At 35.4% G+C, this 22,841-nt stretch overlaps 1 protein-coding gene across 2 annotated transcripts in view; it reads right to left on the bottom strand.

The window, feature by feature from the left end:
* Positions 1–2,708: 2,708 nt before the first annotated feature.
* Positions 2,709–22,841, bottom strand: part of LOC121415146 — a 30,709-nt gene continuing 10,576 nt past the window's right edge. The window contains exons 2-5 of one of the 2 annotated variants that reach the window (XM_041608277.1): positions 18,406–18,570; positions 17,373–17,462; positions 8,539–8,694; positions 2,709–3,512 (exon numbers count right to left, since the gene is read on the bottom strand). In XM_041608277.1, the coding sequence (XP_041464211.1) occupies positions 3,202–3,512; positions 8,539–8,694; positions 17,373–17,462; positions 18,406–18,556 (708 nt within the window). In that variant the 5' untranslated portion in view covers positions 18,557–18,570 and the 3' untranslated portion in view covers positions 2,709–3,201. The remainder of the gene's footprint in view (positions 3,513–8,538; positions 8,695–17,372; positions 17,463–18,405; positions 18,571–22,841) is intronic. The other variant, XM_041608278.1, reaches the window with a different exon arrangement.

The raw sequence follows: 22,841 nt of genomic DNA, 5'->3' as shown, positions 1-22,841 counted from the left end.
CTATCTAATATTCCATTAGTTTATTTGCAGAAATCCATCTATACAGTGCATCCCAGAAAAAAGTTCAATATCTACTCTTTCCTTTGATACCTTAATCAAAGAAAATGGTCAAGAAGTAAAAAAGTTATGATCCCTCGAAACAATGCTTGTATTTCCATAATTTCATCAAATAAACGTGTTTTCACCGGTTTCCCACAGAAGCTATCGCACGGTACCAAAAGACTTAGTGCATGGCTGATCGTCAACAAAACGGAGTGTCGAGTGAGTTTGAACACTAGCCTGTAAAACCTCTTCATTTTATGAAATTATTGAAATGCAAGCCTTATTTCAAATAACCAGAACTTTGTTATTTCTTGACCATTTTTTGTAATTGAGGAATCAAATTAAAGAGCAGATATTTAACTTTTTTAAAATGTGGTTTTCTTTTTAAAACCCAGATACGGCCCGCCAATTTACCTTTTGGAATCCCCTTTTCAAATTGTTTTTGCTCACTCATGCGTGAATGAGAAATAATCTAAGTAATTTCAGATGAAAGAGAGGATTCTAAGCTTTAAAATGGTAGGTCATTTGTCTATTGTATTTGTGATTAAGTTATGATAAATCATTGATAAATCTCGGTTTCGTTTTTTGTGGGACGCACTGTATAATACTACTAATTTAGAGCTAAATTTATTAATAACGAACCGGGGAGGAGGTTGACATAAAATCACTGGTATCTGCAAAATGAATTAAATAAAGCTGATAAGATACATAGTATAAATAATTTAGAAATAAAAGTGGGCCTAATATTGAGCCCTCGGCACTCCACATCTGGATTTTTACGGTATATCGTTTAGAATCAAATAAATAACTTTTACACCAATTGTGATAAAAACACCCCTTATGCGATGCGACAATCACTGAGTTAGTGAAACAGATTAAAATGATCAGGATTATTATAGGCTGTTGACATATCAAGAAATAAACCAAAAACAATGTTTTTCGTGTCAAACATTTTATAACTTTATTACTGCCGAACTGGTTGCGGAGTGCGCGGTGGTACAAATATTTTTTTTGAATTATTATGTTTTAAATGTACATCACAGGGGGGCGTTTCATCAATATTTTCATCCGACAACTTGTCAGATCTGACAACTTTCCTGGATTCTGATTTGTTGAGAAGCACTGTTACTATAGTAACTGCCGGATAAAACAGGACTTGTCGGATAAAACGTCTGACAAGTCCTTTCATGAAACGCTCCCCAGAGCAGCTCGTCCGTGACGTCACAATATCAATATCTTTAAAACTACATAGGCCTTGTACGTACTCCGTTATTCTTAGACATTTTTCTGTTATCATTAAAACCTACTTGTCGTCAAGGTGAACTTCCCCTTTATCATGTTTATGGACAAAAGACCTGTCGGATTATCCATGGATTCTAGTAGGATCAATGGTTTATCCAACAAGTCTGTTTTATCCGACAAGGACCGACAGTACACGAAATTCACCACTTTTTCATAGCCACTCCTGTTTTATTTTGATATATATGATAGTAACATCATCTTAGATTAATTAAATAATGATTTAAAAAATCTAGCATTCATTATCAATTTTAAAAATTGAAATTGTATTTTTCATGGATATAGCTCCTTTTGGAACAAAACCTTAGTAAAATGTCAATTTTTGCCAATTCTAACTTGTATAGTATTGGAAATAGAACACGAAACAAATACATTTGACAAGCAGAATAAATTTTACATCTTTTCTGACGTATATCCATTGAAAATTACAAAAATTAAAAAGAATATTTGTTTATCTTTTCTAAGGACAGCGACTTTTCGATTATCTAATTCTAAAAGGAGCTAAATCCAAAAATATTCATAGAAATCGTAAGATTCTGTAATTATTTTAAGCAAACTTTAACACAGATTGTGTAAACTTGTATCCACAACATGTACCTAAAAATATGAATGCATAATTTTTACTAACCTTTCCCCCCCCCAAAAAAAAAAAACAAATGCGACATGTTGCATTCGATTCCCACCTAAAAGATTTTATAAAAAAATAAAATTTGATCAAAAGTGGATTTTGCTCCTTTTGGAATCAAGCTCTTCATGTAGTAGCAGCGCCCCCCCCCCCCCGGGCGGGGCAGTCAAATGTATTGCTGTCCACATGCGTAACCAAATTATTTCCAAACACCCCCTAAACAAGTTTTTCTCTCTGTGCAAAATAACCACCTAAACAAGTTTTTCGCGGGCTTCATTTACACATTTTTTGTGCCTCTAAACAAGTTGTCGCCAGAATAGGACCCAAACAAGTTTTGTATACAATCGGGAAGAACCCGAACACTTTTCAGAAACGAGGAGGAAAACGCCCCGGGGAAAATGCTTGGGGAAAAACCATATAGGCCCTAGACGCGCGTTTGGCTAGTCTTAGAAAGAAAAAGCTTTTCGGAAAAAAACATACCCCATCAAGACGTTTGACCCCGCGACTGAACATTGACCAGTCTTTCAAAACCCCCCTTTTTTGTGATATCTTTAACGAGTGCCCTTACGAGTACCCTTTGACTGAAAAATAACTCCCCTTAACATTTTTTTTTGGTCACGCAATATATTTGACTGCCCCCCCCCCCCCCCCTTCCCGGGTGCCTCTCATTCAATCAATCCAAGAAAAGTTGTAAGATCCGACAACTTGTCGGCCAAAATATGATGAAACTTCCTCCAAACCGATTGAAGTTAGATTTTAGAAGAAAAATAAAATCCGTATATTTCAAATGAACTGTATTTGATTCCCGGCAAGGCGGGTGTTTCATAAAGCAATTTGCAACTTACAAGCGACTTTATGAACGACTTTACGTACGACTGGTGATCCTGTAGGATGTGAACCGAGTGTTTACCATTTACCACAAGTACAGGCCTGGTGTAACTACGATCGTTCGTAGTAGTTAACTTGTAACTTACGAACAGCTTTAAGAACCATCAACCTGGCAACTGAAAGGGTAAAAAGTTCCAGTGAGTATTGCCCCCCCCCCCCCTTTGTTTTCTTCTTCCATAGCCTCCTTTTCAGTTGTCCGCCCTTTGCAGACAGTTCCGGGACAGTTCATGTAATTTTTATAATGTTTACTTAATATTTTGTTATTTTTCTATTTGTACATGTAAACATTCACACATTTCAGTGTTTGACTGCTTGTGATTGTATTTTGATGGATTTTTGCTAGGAGGCTATAACCAGTAAGACCTTATCCGATCGCCACATGGTTGATCAATCATCCAGTCCCCACCCGAAGCACCTCTCACTCTCAGGCCAACGCTGTTAATCTTCACTTGCACTTCTGGACGAAACTTGATAAAAGGAGTTGAATTCCCCTGAAGTCCCACTGCAAAGTTTCCCTCCGAGTGGTCAAGCCAGAACGAATCGTACCCAGATGGTCCGCAGTGAAGCTGGCCCAGCACTGGACTGAAAACACTGGACGATCCTTCACCTCGAGTTTGTTGGGTCGACATAACTTGCGAGGATCCATCAACGCAGAAGTCTGATGATAGTAATGAAAGTTAGTTGAGTGGGGTGTAAATGATTTGATATAATCCTATCGGTTGTCATTATGATCCAAAGGCAGGCCTCCAAATTCATTCTCCTGGACCATCTTTCAAAAAATGTGATATTAACCCCGACCCCCTCGACCTCCCCAACCCCTCCCCCGATCAAGGATGGTGACAGTCCAAATGCCCCTTTATTCAACGACACTACTTAAACATCACAATCAATGACTAATTAAATGTGCATATATTCAAAAGCACAGTTTTGGTAGAAATCAAACCAGAAAAAAAGTTTATATCTTTTACACTCAGCAAAAAAAGTTCCTGGACACTTATAAAAGTTAAAATATTCCATATAGATATTTGATTAAAGGTAAATTATTGTATGTCATTATGACCAGACAATATTCCTCTTCCAGTATGACATGACATTTTCATGTGAACAGTCATGCATGGGTGGTTATATGCTCTAAACAATAGCAATGTCAGTAAAAGAAAATTGCAAGAATGGATCAGTCAGTGCATGGCTGGTTTCAGGCATTAAACAATAGCAATGTCAGTAAAAGGAAATTGCAAGAAAATGATCATAGCCATTCTTTCAGTTGTGAAAGTTTATGTGGCATAAATATCCATTAAACGATAGAAGCAAACTTAAAGTCGAAGAAGAGAAAGTAATCCAACTTGGACGCATCACTAATCCACTGGAATTTTAGGTCAAGTTAGTCAATGAATTTCAGATCCGATAGTTGGTGCAGTGACAAATCGCCTTCTCAACGCAAGCACCCTAGGTCGACCACTCCTAGGGCGGTCTCTGACTTCATCAGTAGCCAAATACCGCTGGTTCAAATTTAAAATTTGTTGTTGTTGAAACTTGGAAATATCGAGCCACGAGTCTACATGACAGCCCAGAATGCATTCCTATTGCCCTTGCACGCTCTTGATTGGAAAGCTTCATCTTGAAAGTGAGTGTCCAAATGATCCATCTCATTGTGCATCTCATGATGCATCCCTAAGCATTTAATTCGAATGATAACCACCTATTGAAATTGTTATATGTATGCCTCCAGGATGGCCATGATCGTTATCATTTGAGTGGTCCATTTCTTGCAATTTTCTTTTACTGACATTGCTATTGTTTAAAGCATTTAACCATCCATGCATGACTGTTCACATTAAAATGTCATGTCATACTGGAAGAGGAATATTGTCTCGTCACTTTGACATACAATAATTTGCCTTTTATCAAATATCTAGATGGAGTATTTTAACTTTTATAAGTGTCCAAGAACTTTCTTTGCAGAGTGTATGTCAAATGGCATGCAGGGGAGTATAAAAGGGAAACAGTTAGAGGGCCTATAATTTTGCCACTCCGTGAGGGCATTAAGATGAGTTGAAATGCCATTTTAGGCATAGCATGTTCGCTGCATTCACCCAATTATGTATTCTATGTACCATGGGCGGAAATCCCAGGGGGACAGGGGGACGCGTCCCCCAACCCAAAATAGAAGGGGGACACAATATTAAATGTCCCACCAACTATTATGGGGTTTTTTAGGATGGAAAGAAATACATCATTCAAAATCGAAATAATAAAACATGCATTTTGGACGGGATGACTTTACATTCTCGGGGATAACCTTTTTTTGCTTATCAAATTTCTTTTGGTCGAAATGGCCTTATTTGGGGTGATAACGTTTTTTTCCTTGCCTGTCAAATTTTCCAGCCTCTGTTCCCCCTTCATTTTTACATAGATTTCCGCCCTTGATATGTACTGCATACATGTCTCGTTCAGGGACCCCAAAAAGAACATTAATAAGCCAGTTCGTAGTTCCTTTCTGCGCATGATCAAAAGATTCTACGCATGATCAGAAGAAGGTCATTTGTACTAAAGTGACATGGTGCTTTAAAATCTAATGAGATAAGCACCAACTTTGATGTCTTGATTATTCATATATTCTTTTGAATTGTCATTTTCATTTACATCCACAAAAAACAACAATGCTTCCACGAACAAATGGTATTTCACAGTTTGTCAAGTACATTGTGCAACATGCTAAGATATGCATTCAAATTAGGAATGCAACAATACCTTCATTAAGTGTTCATTGGTGTGCTATTCTAGTCACCTGGTCTATTCAATTTCTTCATCCTGCTATGTGAGGCAAGCTTACGTAATATCGTGCTTTAAAATCTGCCTATCATGATGAAAGAAATGAAAGGTCATTTGACCAAAATTGTGCATGAAGTATCTACGAACTGGTCTATTAAAAGAGAAGGGATCCTTTCATAATATGATATGGAATCAACTTCTGGCTGCTACTTCACAAGGGCATTAAAAAAAACTACTTCATTTTATTTAAAAAAAAAGGCGCATTTCAATTTTCAAAACGACACCTTTCATTTTTGAATAGGACACAATCCTTTGTTAAAGACACGTTTCATAATTGAAAAAAAAGACATTTTTCTAAATATATATTTTTTTTGGGGGGGGCTCAGTAAGTGCCCCCCTCCCTATTGTTCCCGCGAATTCCTTGGTAAATTGGCCGTAGTTTCTTCTCAAGATCGTCGTATGGTCATGTATTTAAGTAAAGTATTGTTATTATTATCAAACTCAATCTTGTGAGTTAGAAAAATTACGTTTTGCCTACCTGTAGCATACGCAGGATTTATTTTTAAAGGGTGGAGGGTCGAGTTGAATGAAAATTTGACAAGAAAAAAAAAGTTTTCACGTAAAAAAATTGAAAAACAGGTCTTTTCGTAACAAAATAAAATGACATTTTTTTACCACGCAAATCCAGGTTTGTGATAGATTTATACATAACATTCATTCAGAAAATAATATCATATTTCAACCTTATCCCTTTCTTTTTTTTCTCGGTCGTGAAAAAATGGAAGGGGGGGGCAAAACGCCCATGTCCTATAACAGTCATTTCTTAGCTTTATTCTTCTTAAACATAAATATGTAATTATTTCATAAGTCCTATTTAAATAGTGTTACCCAGCGCGAGGTATTTTTTTTTGGGGGGGGGGATTTCATGTATTTTGTCCTGAAAATTGAACATTCTAGATAATTACTGCGAGTGCGAAGCGCGAGCAGAAACTTTTAATTTGCATGCTAGCCTGATCGAAAAGGGACTTGCTAAGGACGTTTTACAGTTAGTCATTAAATTTTGCGAGCGCTAAGTGCGAGCTGAAAATTTTTGACATTCCGACCTTACAAATTGACATTCTAAGTACTTTTTGTAATCATTGACGGTATATAGGTATATAACCAAACAATTGATACGAGCACGAAACGCGAGCGGAAAAAAATTCTGACCTGAAAACGGGACATTCTATTTAACTTTTGTAAATCATGAAAGGGATGCCAAAGGACGCATATTAAAAATTTCTGCCCGCGCTTTGCACTCGCATTATTAATGTAGGAAGATACCAAGTTACCCAATGGGGAATTTGATATCTGTCTACATTAATAATGTGAGCGCAAAGCGCGAGCAGAAATTTTTAATTTGCCTTCTAGTCTGATCGAAAACGGACTTGTTATAAAGGACGTTTTGTAGTTAGTCATTAAGACGACACATATTTCATTAAAAAAAATTATAATCTATAAGCCTGTGGGGTTGAAAATAATACAGTATATATGAGGAAAATACATGTTCAACTGAAGATGGGAATAACACAAGCTCAATCATACACATCAAATGGAACAGCAAACGGAGAGGAGAAGATGGAACTTAACTATGAAGACACAGGAACAAAATAATGAACTTAACTCGATGAAGTCTGGTAGTGCACTGTTTTATTTATTGGGCTTCCTTGCCTCAGTAAAACTCATGAGTGCATTACAAAACTAGCATTTAAATTACACCAAATCAACCAATGAAAATAAAGAGAATGGAGGAGCCAACTGAAAAAGGAAAAGTCTAATTCATAAAAATAGCCAATAAGAGAAAGGGGATGGAAATGAATGTTGGGATGATCACATAACAAGAATGTTGAACAAAAGAATCAGATGTGGGAATGTAATGAATGAACACATCTGAATAGGAAAGGAATGACAGGAGAAGCAAGTTGAAAGTCAAATGTAAATGGATGAAAACAGAAGCATCAAGAATGTAAACAAAGCTGAACTATAAATAACTAGCTTGGACTATAAATATCTAAACTATTAAAGGAAACAAAATGTCAAAATAATAGTCCTACAAGCCTAATGAATGCGTACAATTTGTTATCCGTTGGGGCATAAAAACTGAATATTTTAAGCACTTTTTTATTCATGAATAGGATTCATGGGTAGATATATTTTTAACAATTAATACGAACGCAAATCGCGAGCCGAAATTTTTGATACTGTCATAAAATAAGGATTTTATGTAGTTTGTTATAGAATTAATATAGAGGTATGCATAACTCACCAATCAAAATGCGAGCGCGCAGTGCAAGATGATAGGCCTTTGTTTTTTGATAATCACACCTGAAAATTGATATTTTGAGAATCTTATGGAATACACAAAGACAATAGGTAGGCCTTCTTTGCAAATCAAATAATGCGAGCGCAGAGCGCAAGCATGAAAAATGTTAATATTCACACCATAAAACGGACATTTTACACAGCAACAAAAAATTGTAAATCAAACAAAATAATGAAAGCTCGATGTCCGAGCAGAAATATGTTTTGTATATTGACTTCAAAACTTGGTATTTTAAGCTACGACATATCAGCCTATATATTGAGCAAGATTTGTATTTCATCGAACATGCTATGCGAACTATACGCGAGCGAAAATTCAATATAGTGACATGAAATATTTTTTTAAAATTATCTTTCAAGTCTCCCCTGACCTTATTTTATTCACTGTTTCCCTCCTCTTATTTTCCTTCTTTTTCCTTCTTTCTTTCCCCCTTTTTTCTTTCTCTTTTTTTTGCTCAACCAATAGGGGTGCCCCGGGCCCCTCGCCCTCCTGCGTACGCGACTGTTGCCTAGTGAAAATGGATTCAAATTGATTCACATAATGTACTTACCAAAAATGATCATGACACCTTTACTGTTGGCCTCACCAATAAACGCAAGAGTATGCCCAATCCCGCGTGTTCTCAACTTCAAGCCAGTCCGATCGTTTGAGTATGGTATTATGTTTGTATCCAGTGCGGATTGATATGGTAAAAAGAAACTACAATCTGGAGTAAGCAACAACAACAACAAAAAATGCTACGAAACTATAGGAACGATGTATTTCAAACCGAGAGGTGTTGTGGCTCAGAGGATAAGTCTCCAGACTTTGAACCGGGTTCGAATCCCACCGCAGCACTCGCGTCCTTTGGCAAGGCCATAATCTACATTTGTCACTCTCCGCCCAGGTGTAGTAAGTGGATACTCGGTAAAAAGAAATTACGCGAATGTTCGAGTGTCCGATAAAATTAATGTAGTCGTGCTAAAGCCGGGGTCGCATACATTCGTAATTCCGAAGCTTCGGTTATTCCGAAGGTTCGTTAATCCGAAAACGAAATGAGGTTCGTAATTCCGAAGGTTCGTTAATCCGAAAACGAAATGAGGTTCGTAATTCCGAAGGTTCGTTAATCCGAAAACGAAATGAGGTTCGTAATTCCGAAGGTTCGTTAGTCCGAAAACGAAATGAGGTTCGTAATTCCGAAGGTTCGTTAATCCGAAAACGAAATAAGGTTCGTTAATCCGAAAATTAAATAAGGTTCGTATTTCCGAAAATAAAATTAATTCATTTTGGTAACCTCCAGATAATAGAATTTGTATTGGAGGGGATATCTGTTTTAAGAGCTTCTGCTGGTAACAAAAATAAAAATAATTCTAATGATGATCATATTAATCCCAAACGATGGTCATAATTAAAATGGTGATAAAGAATATAAATGTTAATAAAATTTTATTGATCGTTACGCCTAGTGTTAACAATAATCCGTTTTCATGATTAAAAAGAACGCTCGGAATGTTTACTTTATATGTGGGGCGTTGTGGCCCAGTGGAATTGTCTTCTGACTATGAAACAGAGGGTCGTAGGTTCCTTGAACAAGAAATTTATCCACACTGTGCTGCATTCAACCCGGGTGAGGTGAATAGGTACCCGGTATGAAGAAATTGATTAAATGTCTTCCCTTGGGCGCCTACGCAGCTAAAGCCTTGGTATAATAATAGCAGGGCCCACTAGGAGAACAGTTTTCAGAACTGAAGTGGCTTCCCTTGGTAAATAATACCATTATTGTTATTATTATTATCATGTCTTATTAGGCCTACATGAAATTTCCAAAGTTTGAACTCGTGATTCGCTCGCAATATCTCACAAGGATGCCCTTTTAACAGTAATTAGGTCCATAATTGACCAAAAATCGATTTATTTTTCCCCAAACCACTTGCTCGCTACTCTTTCTCGCAAAAATAAAACCTAGATATATATCTTATTAATCAAAAATGAATTAAAAAACTTTGCTCAACTTAATTACTACAAAACACAAAACTTTACACAGATGATAATCTCATGGTGAAAATATCCGTTTGCACCAAAATGCCCGTTTTGGCATATAGGTGCACCTTTTTTGGCAATCCCCCCCACAGGAAAATATGTTCCGCCGCCCTTGGTTGAAACATGTATCGTCTTCATGGCTAACTGCAAAAATCCCTTAATAAATAAAATATTAATGAATAAAATTCCAAATAAAAACTTGTTTTTATAAGGAAAAGAAAAATCAGACAAGTTGATAGATGAAGGTTTGAACAATATTGGACAAACAACAAGAAAGTTATGAATTTTTAAAAGTTGTAAATATTGGTGATCACTTTACCCATGGAGACTTCAAATTGGCCGCATATGTGATGTCATAGTGATGTAAGGCAAGGACTACTCTTCCATGGACTCCAATACATATTATGGCTAAAATGTCATTTGTCACAAAAGTTTTATTTCAAATTATATTTTTCTTTCATGAGGACCTACAACAATATACTGCCTGGGTTATATTTAGATTACTGCCCCGGGGGAATGGGTACTTAGGATAAAACAACAAATCCCTGATAATAAAGTACATGGCCTATGGGAAAGTTGTCCTTGCCCCTTGTCATAATTTACTTACCCAGTTGCCAACTTGAAATCTACAGAGTATTAGTGATTTCAGTTTTAAAGCAGTTATAACTTTCTTACTGCTTGGCCGATTTCTTTCAAACTTTCACCATTCTGTTTAATTTATTTTTCTCCTTCCCAACACAACTGTTTAAGGCCAAGGCTGGAATCCCCTTTAACATGTCCCTTTTGGATCAGGTCAGAGCTTATAATTAAAATTTCTGCTCGCGCTTCTTGCTCGCAGCTGTTATCTAGTTACATAGCCATCTTGTTTTGAAGATCACAAACACATTGCCCATCATATTTTCAACAAAAAATATAGCTCGCGCTTCGCTCTCGCATTATTTAAAAAGGGCTTATGATATTATTACACATTTACTTTATTTTATAAGAATAAAGCTGATTATTGGCTGTTTATAGGAGAACCCTTTCAAAGAAACAAACAAACAAATATCAACTTTAAGTTGCTGATCGGGGAAATTATGGGTGAAAAATCCCCCCACCCTTATTGGCGAAAGTTGGATCCGCCGGGGGGGGGGGTAGCAGGGGGCACTTGCACCCCCAAAATAAATAACAACCAAAATGGTAAATTCCTTTTTTTTTCAAAATAAATACTCTTTTTAAAGTATACATTTTAGACTAATTTTCAGGAGAAGCTGTTAATAAAAATGACACCCCCTCCAATACAAATCGTATTATCTGGAGGTTACTCGCACGCGACCAACACACTTAATCCCCTGCATCTTTAAACCATTTGCTTGGGCAGCAATTGCTCAGATAAAATCGAAATAAAGGCCCGGTCCCACTGGGGGGAAGTTGAATTACGCATGAATTGCGAATACAAATTTCGGTCATTCGTTGTCATCCGCATTAAATTTTGCAAAACAGATAAAAATCCGCTTTAAAATTGCGGATACATAAAAGATGTACAGCGAACAAATTACGATTAAAAGCGGAAATATCACGAATAAAAAGGAATTACCTTGCGAATGCTATTTTACGAGGGATATTGCTTGTAAAATTGTGGAATGTATTGCAGACATTGCGAAAATGTAACGAAAGTAACGCGGAAGTAAAACACATGTATTGCGGACAAAAATAGGATGCTAAACGATTATTGCGGAAGTATTACGTATGCATAGAGAATGCAATGCGCACGTGGTGCGGAAGCAACGGTCGCATTGCGAATGTGATACATTTGAATCGAGACCATATAAAAGAGCACTCCACTCTTCAGCGTCATTATCTTTAAGTTAAGTTTAAGTTTTGAACCTCTCTTTCACTGGCGTAGCCAGGATTTTTCAAGAGGGGGGCCAAGGCGAGGGTGTGGGAGAGGGTATCCCCCTCCCACGGTAGGAAAAAAATTTAAAACCAGGTCATGAAAATAGCATTTTCTGCACCCTAAAATTCTATTCTGGTGTAACCTACTTGAGAAGTGACAGATGAAATAGGATTTTTTTGCTCTCCGATCAACGGGGGGGGGGCATGGCCCCCTTGTGCCCCCCTGGCTACGCCAGTGCTCTCTTTGATTTTATGGATAGTTTGCTTATTCCATGTTTTCTTTGTTAACGTTATACTTTTGATATTTTTTAACAAAGTTACAGGTGTTTGCCTGTGCGTTTGGTAACATTATCAAGTGAGAAATGTGTCAAACAACATGACGGTTTGGCCTTCTAACATCACCAAAGACTGGGAAACATGTTTTATGCCATTGAAAATTCATTCGTCTATTCTTATTATCCCATATTTTCATAAAAATTGTTATAATACCAGTTATGAACAGAAAAGAATATTTTTTAAAACTTTTTGTTTTCATTCCATGGAAAGTTCATGAATGTTTTTTTAAGACCACATGAATGAATGGGCTAGTTCAGAAATAGAACCATATTACCTTATCTTTTATTAAGTATCAATGAAAAAAGACAATAAACGTTTGTTTAGATGTTTATGTCTTATTTATCTGCCTTATACTTAAAATAGGCCTACACTTGTTTATTTGATGTTTTACATACAATGTTACACTTTTATAAATGTTTATGCTTTTTCAAAATGTTGATCTTGAACAAAATAAAAGAAGGTATTGAGATTTAATACTTATTTTTGTTTTATCAGTTTATGTGTTTTCCGATCATGAAAATTTATTTTCCACTGTTAATTACTTGTTAACACATAAAACGTTATAAAATACTATACTACAAAAGTTTTTTTTTATAAAATTAAATTCAAAATGTAGCTTCACATCGAATAGCAATTCTCAAAAGAATATGAGGATATTGATGGGGTTTAAGAGGGGATACAAACATAAATCGAGCCTTTGGTTCAATTTACCTCTTCCACATGAAACAATGATGTATGGTTAATATGAAACGAGTATGTATGTGTATCGAAGTGTATGGGCATATTCCATAAGTGTCCGTGTGTGCATGTTTGTGTGTGTGCGTCCGTCTGTCAACGAATACCTGAAAATAATTCCAACCTCTTTTAAAATCTCGTTGAGGTGATAAGCTATGATTATTATAGCTCTGCACTATCTGGAATTAGGTACGTCCATGGTATAAGTGTCATATTCTATCTGGCGACACACGGGGGGGGGGGTGTGGGGTTATACTTTTATTAACAAAAATACAATTAAAGTGGCAGGGGCAATATGGCAATGACATCCGGGATTTTGATAAAGCTAAAGCAAACGGGCGGTGCCAGTATGTATGGATAACAACGTCACGATAATTTCTGCCCTTATGGACTAGCCAAGTTACTTCTACCACCCTCTTTAATATTCTGGGTGTTAGTTCTTTTACATAATGACAGAAAACATGAATATCCTGCTCAAAAGACTTTATTTATATTTTCTCTATCCACTTCTCTTCCACAAAAAACATTAACATAACATAAACGGTTTCATCTATCCTCATTTGAATTATTCTCATAAAGAAAAAGGATATGCAGATGGAGTTAAAGCAAACATAACATAATAACAATTTTTCTTTTGTTATTTTTCTTTTAACTTACTGATACCACCCTTTTTAATGCTGGGTGTAAGATCTTTTAACATGCTTTTACATAATGAAAGAAAACATTAAAATCCTGCTCAAAAGACTTTATTTTTATTTTCTCTATCCATTTCTCTTGCACAAAAAAAAACTATCAAATGTCCGTGATGATCCATGGCAACATCCTATATTCTACACAACTGTTCTTAAAATGACGGTCAAATTTCATTTTCTGTTACATTTATATATAGTAATCTGGGTTTACGATGAATGTTTGCTGTGTACTCGCAAATTGTTCGCGAAACAGTCGCAATACAAACGCACTATTCGTGACCAGTCTGTAAGCATTCTTTATAAATTATTATAGCTTGGTATAAAGTCGTATTAGGCACGCTATGCATTCGTTTCGCATTCTATCCCAGTCCGCTACTTATCCGCAATCCCATGTCTGTTGCGGATATCACAGGATAACTGCGAAAATTCAGCGCATACATTGAGAATGCATTGCGTATGCATTGCGCATATAAACCGGATGATTTCCGCTCCCAGGAGTTTTGGGCAGCCCAAAACTCCTGGGAACGGAAAAATGTACCTTTGCGGATGATTACGGACATGTGCGGAAAATAACCGTCTTAGAACAGCATACTTTACGAATATTGCGGATGTTTAGCGTCTGTAATCAAATTTTATCCGCAATTTATGCGCAATCCATCCTAAATGTCACTGGGACCGGGCCTTTAAAGCGTATGCTTGATCCGGGCGCCTATTCTTAAATCAATACATGCTTTGGCCACAACACACACGTGTATCATCGTTCTTTGTTACTTTTATTGCACAATATCATGTTATCTTGCAAGGACAACACCGTTTTTGTTACCAAAATGAATTAATTTCATTTTCGGAAATACGAACCTTATTCAATTTTCGGATTAACGAACCTTATTTCGTTTTCGGACTAACGAACCTTCGGAATAACGCACCTTATTTTGTTTTCGGATTAAGGAACCTTCGGAATTACGAACCTTATTTCGTTTTCGAATTAACGAACCTTCGGAACAACGAACCTTATTTCGTTTTCGGATTAACGAACATCGAGGTATAGGCAATTTACGTGTTTCGGAATTACGAACCTTCGGAATTACGAATTGTAACCGCCGGGGTAATAGTATGTAGCGCGTAGAACTATTAGCATTAAGCGCTATAAATATTGCATAATTATCATTATCATTATTATTATCATTGTTGTTATTGTTATTATTATTATTATTAACACGGCAAGAGTCAAGGCCCAATTAGAAGACCGGCCAGGGCTGGCCAATACGATTGATTTCTTCTTCGGACACTAGCCCTGCTAAATATAGCTATCCCAGATGTGGTAACAATCCGAAAATGACTGAATTTTGAAGAGAATCCAATGAAATGGCCTATAAGCGGGTTTATAAAGTGCTAGCTTTCCAAACGATTAATAAAGTGGACAGTTTCAAATTTCTGTTTTGTCAAAGCAAAAATAAAAAAAGAAAGAAAACCGAAATCAAATAAGGTGTTCAATGTTCTGTTAGGAAAAGCGTAAACGAAAAGATACGTATTTAATTTTCTTCATTTTAACAACAGAAACACTAAAAGTCCAAATGGTTGTCAAATTGTCATTATGCAGAGAAAAAACTATATGACTTAGAAAACAGTACATATACACAAAGCGGTTTGTTTACCACAATGTTTTATTTTGTAAATTCTGTTGCTCAGTGAAACGAATTATTGATATTAAATGATGAACGACCGCTGTCTGTTTTCGAAATCATAGTTTTCACTCAATATTTCGTGTTTTGGGGTTTTTTTTTTTTTTGCTTTTTCCGTTTCCAAAGCAGAAAAAATATGTGATAGTACCAACTTAGGCCTACCCATTTACCACACCTGGGTTTGGAAACGGAAAAAGCAAAAAAAAACCACAAACGAAATATTGAGTGAAAACTATGATTTCGAAAACAGACAGCAGTCGTTCATCATTCAATATCAATGATTCGTATCACTGAGGATCGACCCGATTTGGGTGCTTAGTGCCGTTCGAACCCTGAACTCTATGCAATTCTTCAGACTTATACACTAAGCAAAAGCACGTCTAAAATTTTGAGCTACACAACCAATTAACACTCCATTTTTTTTCATTCGAATGCTTGAATATAATAGCAGTGATTATTGTTGAACAAGTATCAAATTTTGATATCATGAAATGATGTAAATATTTAAAGAATTTCCTTTTATTAGTATTGTGTACAATGTTCAGTAAGTTACTGCCGTTGAGCAAGAATCTAAATTATATGTTCCTAATTATTATTATTATGAATTGTAAATACAACATTAAGAACAAATGTTTTTTTGAAAACAGGATGCCTTATTTCTATTATAATGTGATATCAACGTTTTTCTTATCAAAAATGTATAACCATTCAAGAAACATTCAAGCAGATATACAGCATAATTATCACAAAGATATGATTTGGCTAAATAAAGACATCTTGTACAAAGGGAAAATGTTATTTCATAATTATGAATTGGATAAACTCTGATATTTTGTTCGTGGGGGATTTAATGGATGATAAGGGTTTTCTACCTATTGATAAGATAAGTGCAAAAATAGTAGTTAAGGATGGAAGGTGGTACAGTCAATAAACTCGTATAAGACACGCTATTCATTTATGTTTTTTTTCTAGCACAAGTTTATTGCAAAAGAAGTATTCAGAATTTAGATCAAATGTTAATGTATATAATGATATTAGATTGCTTGATAGTATTATTTCATTAAGTAAATTGACAGTTAGGAAAATATATTATGAATTGATCAAAGTAAAAACCGAAGAATCTAGAGCAGAGGAATTTTGGAGTAATACGTTAGTATTTGACTGTTTACCAATTTGGATAGATGTCTGGTGACTCTGGTTATTTAAGTTAAAGTTGGTTAAGGACAATATATTGGTAAATTTTTATTTCAAATTCATGTATGATATTTTGGCAACACCAGCTAACCTTTTTAAATGGAAAATAAAAGAAAATGATCAATGTTTTTACTGTGATCAAAAAGGTGATTGCAGTCATATGTTTTTCTCTTGTAACATAATGATATTTTGGAAAAAAGTTGAAGAAAATGTACAGAAATATATTTTGCCAAATTTTCATTTCCAGCCATGTCATATACTATCAGGAATTTCCTTTAGATCAAAGGAAAAAATGATGTAGATATAATTTTGAATTATGCTTTATATACTATTTATAAATGTTTCGCTGGAAAAGAATCTAATAGGAAAATAACGATTCAAAGGCTGTTTAATATATTGTTTTACCTATTAAGATATCGTTTACAGATAGAAGAAAATGTGAAATCCAGAAATGGACGCAAATGTTAGCTCTGTGAACATATTTTGTTTGATGAATAAGGAAGACCAGCAATGGTTATTTTACAAAAAAAAATATGTTCCTAATTGTGTAAATAGACTAAACGGTATTCTATTCCGACGGTGAATTATGGGATGTGTAAAACCAAGACATATTTTCCTCGCAATGGTGCAAAAACATGCATGTGGTGCGCTATTCACAGATAATCTTTCTATCAGTCCGAATTGGGATAAGAATATTCCTTCCTTTTGTACCGATTACTTTTTCTCAATGATTTTCAATTCATTTTCATGCTGACATTCAAAATCGAACTGATCATACCACATGAAGGCCTTTGATAAAGCTAAAGTAAAAGCAAGATGTGCGACTCATGATGATCTTTAAAATGACTTACATTGGCAGTGTTTCCCTGCATAATACTTTGGGCACCGACATCTCTGAATGCCCCCTTCTTCTTCTCGGATGCCACCATTCTTACAAGGATCTAGAATATATGAGACGTATTATAAGTATGTATTTCAGACATCATAGCAAAGGATCATAGTGATGATGATAATGATGATAATAATAATAATGATAGTAATATTAATAACAATGATAATAATAATAATGATGATGATAATGATAATGCAACACTTATCCCCCCCTGCAGCAAAAAAAAGAAAAAACGAAAAGGGAAATTAAAGGAAAAGGGCCGGGTAAAAGGAAAATGAAAATGGGGTGGAAAAGGTCATGTTGGAACGTCCCTGCACCCTTCCCACATGAAAATGAAAATGACGAAGATGGAAAAAGACAACAAAAAAAAACTGAAGAGTTACAAGGTATTCCTAGATCCTGTTCATCCTGTAAAAACTGTGGTGTTAAAACTGGCACCAATTGGTGTTAATAGAGGACCACACCCTGAGGTGTTAAAATTACACCCTAAAGATTGAACATAACACCAAAGTGTGTAAGTGTAACAACCAAAGGTGTTGTAATAACACCTATAGCTGTAAAACTAACACCACCAATTTAACACCGGTGTAAAATAACTGGTGTGGTCCTCTATGTACACCGGTTAACACCAGTTTTTGCTGTGATACACACCCTCTCCCATTCGGTCGATTCGCTCCTTCGCAATATCAACCCAAAAATTTCACAATAAGTTTCATTTCATTTCGTTTATTTCCATTTTCAACAATTACAGATTGTTTTGTACATTTTGACATACAAATAACAAAACATGCTTCAAGTATCCCTGTACAAAATTATATTCAAGATCGTATACCTATCAGGTTGGAAATGGAGGAGCTAGGCTGCTAAAAAGCGGAGCTTGTAGGGTGCAGCCTCCTAATAAATATTCTTGTAGTTACAAAGCATATAAAAAATTGTGTTCCCCAACCCTTGGAAATTTTCGGAACCTCCCTTGACTGCAACTACCAACGTACCCGAAAGGCAAGCTACAAATTTGCCTCTTGGTGACACATATTCTGATGCCCATGCCGTTAAGATAGGATTGACTTCTTCCAAGTTCATCTGACCTTGGTCATGTTCATCGTTTTTATTTTCCTTCCCACAGAAGATCATTGGTGATGCCATTACACTTTGTGCACCTGTTATAGAATGACATAAAATACTAGTATGAATAATCAAATATTGACATGGTTGATGAATAAGCCTAGACTGATCCTGATGCACGTGGCATCACTATAAGTGAGATGAATATTTAATGGTGTACACACTCTAAAAACGAATCAGTCAAAATGACTAGTAATAGAGTTAACTGGATACAACTGTTATTCTAGTCTTATTCAATTATTTTCTAGTCGTATTTTACTAGAGCAAAGCTATTTCTGGCTACAATATATGTCAGAAATGTGACTAGACATAAAAAATGTACCCAGCTATTGGTCTAGTCAATTTGACTTATTTGCTTCAAGAGTGCACCAGTGAAAACAAAAGTAAGTAAAGAAAAGAAAAGCAACCATGAGAAAAGTCTTCTATCATACAAAACGTTGCATTGAAAAACAAAATCAACAAAATGTTAAATAAAAGAATCTTATTTTAAAAAATCAGTCAAGCATCAAGGGATGTTGTCGAATGTTCCAAGAATTAGTGTAGAATAAAATATTGTTCCGCTTTATCTTTTGAAACATTTTTACTCAATTAGTTTAAGCTAAACTTTCGCAAGTATCATAATTCCTAGAAAGAAATGTCATTTGACGGGTGTATCTTTTGAAAAAAAATGACCTTTGATTACAAAAATATATTATAATGTGTCACCTTATATCCATTTTCTAAACATTGTGGTGAAACAAGAATCTTTATATATATATATAAAAAATCACCGACTCTTACCAAGCCAGAAGAGTGAAAGTAAGACCCCAACACGAAACATGATGGACATGATGGAGGCAAGCTTTATCTGACTGATGTACACTTGAAACTGCTGAAAGCTGTGTGGGCTTAACCATTATGTGTAGATGAGACAAACATTAATATAATCTTTGTGCTTTGATTTAAGCGATGGAGTTTTAACTAGTTCGTTAATCACGACCAGGCTCTTCGACTCGATAAAAGTAACTATTATTACCCCCTTAGAGTGTGTTCTTTTATTGCTAATTAGGCATTATCAACCATTTTTGATTTCCCAGCATCCTTCATTTGTTTTATAATGTTATTGTTTTTAATTCCTTTCACAATTCCAGACAAAGAGACGATGTTCAAGTCTCTTCTTATACAATTTTTATTAAGTATCTAATACCCACTGGTCTAGACGGCGAGAGCCAATACACGACCATCTGACTTGACTGAAGCGTCTTACGTTAATAAAATCTATAAAGATTCGCATTAATGTTCATAAAGTTAAAATCGAGTGTATATGAAACGGGTACTTTCCAGTTTGATGAAGCTTTGTGGAAGCGCTATTACCAAGTTCGGAATACTTATGAGGGCGACATTATTATGTGGTGACTTTGGTTGGAGCTTCCTTACAAAAGGAAGGGGGAAAATATTCATTCGACCTGCTCAACCCATTCCGATTTTTTTTTCTAAATTAATATTTCTGATTGACAAAGTCAAAAGTCAATCTAACGCTGATTATTGAGATTATCATTACTGAACTTCCTTAGCCCAAATTGGCATTGCAAATTCGTCATTTGTTATCCCATTTTGATCGGCTTGTGAAATAAAGATGAATTGAATATCTTTTTTTAGCATTTTGCTCTGAGATTTTTTTTTACTCTATTCATTTAGATATAATTTCAGCCCGGAGTATACCCCTTTAATCAATCCGATTTTCATATCCGCCATCATAGGGCATAGCGGATAGAGGATATAAAAGACACCGGTTTTCAAGAAAATGGGTGGTTTTGAAATACTGGTCAACATGGTCAATCGCGGGGTCAAACGTATTTAAGGTATGTTTTTTTCCATTTTTTTTTCACAAAACAGTGATATGCACGACTCAGTGACATGCAAATGAGTCAGTCGATGATGTCCATCACTCAATATATCTTTTGTTTTTTTTATTGTTTGAATTATACAATATCTCATTTTTTACATATTTGACAGCAAGGATCAACTTGATTGAACCATAATGTATTAAACAATGCGAATTCCACGTGTTCATGGAGGAATTAATCGTTGTTCCATTTGACATTGTGGAGAAAATTTGAATATTTCATACAATAAAATAAAAAAAGAAACAGTGAGTGGATGACGTCATCAGTCTCCTCATTTGCATACCGTCCGGGATATACATATAACTTGTTTTGCAAAATTAAGCCAAACTTTAAAATGTCATAACTTATTTTACATCCGATTTTTATGAAATTTTCAGAGTTATGCTTGTTGGATTTTTCTCTTTTTATTCAAATCAACTTTTGCTGGGGTGGACTTGTCATTTAAACACTGTAACTTCAATTAAGCTATTGCAAACAAGTGTGCTCATGCCATATTTTGGTTTATTGTTATCCCTAAATATTGACGAAGATGCTAATAAAATATAATCCTTTTCCCCATTATTCCGTTTAATCGTGTGTGTAAAAAATTTTCATGTATTTTATCTAATATTCCATTAGTTTATTTGCAGAAATTCATTTATATGATAGTACTAATTTAGAGTTAAATTTATTATTAAGAAACCGGGGAGGGGGTTGAAATAAAATCACTGGTATCTGCAAAATGAATAAAATAAAGTTGACAAGATACATTGTATAAATAATTCAGAAATAACAGTGGGCCTAATATTGAGCCCTCGGGCACTCCACATCTGGATTTCTACGGTAACAAATCGTTTAGACCAATTGTGATAAAAACTCCCCCCATGCGAGTTTTTCGAGGGATCACAACTTTTTTACTTCTTGACCATTTTCTGTGATTAAGGTATCAAATAAAAGAGCAGATATTGAACTTTTTAGTCATGTGATTTTCTTTTTGAGTTTTTGGTATCCTTTCTTCAAATTGTTTTTGCTCACTCATGCGCGAATGAGGAATAATCTAAGTAATACCATGAAAAAGAGATTCTAAGTTTTACATTGGTAGGTCATTTTGTCTATTATGTTTATGATTAAGTTATGATAAATCATCAGTAAATCCAGGTTTCGTTTTTTCTGGGACGCACTGTAAATAGATTTATTTGTCAAAGTATTACAACAGCCTGAAAACATAAATAATACAGCTATTCTATGGTATTCTACTATTGTATGATGAGGAATTCTTTTGTGAAATTATTTTTCCCGTTTATCAAATGTTATTGTTTTAGCGTAATTAGCGTAATTAGCATAATGCGCTAATTAAATTATGAGCAATATTTTACGTATTTCTCTATTTTTTTATGGTCGCCATACAGGCTGACACATAAGGATTTTTGCTCTCCAAGTTACATTGTTTATTTCACACTGTTTGTGCATGGTGTTTCACCTTAAATATATCGTATTAGGTTTATTCCTTATGTCTGTAGATGCGGGAAGACAACTTTTGTGGAATTTGATGCAAAGGATTGTGAGTAAATAGTGCTTCTAATTTCATGCAAGTTTTGGATTCGATGTTGTAGTAGCCATTTCACACTGTACAAGACCCTGTATATGTATAAACCCTATTGCTATTGATGATCAGTCAGCTAGGTAACTGATCCTATTGTATTTAGAAAGTGAATAGCATTTGGGTGATATATGTACTTAGGTTGTGTTTTGTGGTATTGCTTTTATCTTTTGTAAGGCAACAACCCTTTGAATTAGGTAATTCTGGTATTCAACCCGAACTAGATTCTTTGGCCTACAAAGTGGCCATCTGGTAAATTCAACTTATGTATCATGTATAAAATCTTATAGGGCATATGCAAAATCCAGGGTTGCTCATTATTGTAATTCTAGTGCCACTTTTCAATGTAGATTGTTAGTCGGTGACATCAATCCTAACCCTGGACCGACGGTTCATCATAAAGATGACAGTAGAGGTGTACAACCGTTCTTCTTTGTTACTCTGTAATCCTGTTTGGAGTCGTCTATCTCTTGAAGCCATTGAATCTGACTTGGACATCCTTCGAGACAAGTTAGGAAAAAATAATAGAGGAGTAATTCCAGAGACAATATGGAGAACTCTGTCCGATCTCGATATCAGGGCACACCAACGGGGAAGAGATGCGGTCAGAGGAAGCAGAGGAATATCAGAGTCGTTACCACCGGAGGTAGGACTTATTCAGAGCAGACCAGAGCCAATCTTACGAATCTATTCTTTGCTTGACTTTGGCAGATCCTACTCCTTCAACCTCCCGTACGTCATTTCATCTCTGGAATGCAAGGTCAGTGCGCAACAAGACTGTTGACATTTATGATTATTGTATTGAAAATGATGCTGATTTATTTGCCGGCCATATATAACA

The sequence above is a fragment of the Lytechinus variegatus genome, chromosome 5 (assembly GCF_018143015.1).
Source record: "Lytechinus variegatus isolate NC3 chromosome 5, Lvar_3.0, whole genome shotgun sequence".
NCBI lineage: Eukaryota > Metazoa > Echinodermata > Echinoidea > Temnopleuroida > Toxopneustidae > Lytechinus > Lytechinus variegatus.
Note: the sequence above shows the minus strand (reverse complement) of the source record. Positions and strands in the feature narration are given on the sequence as shown.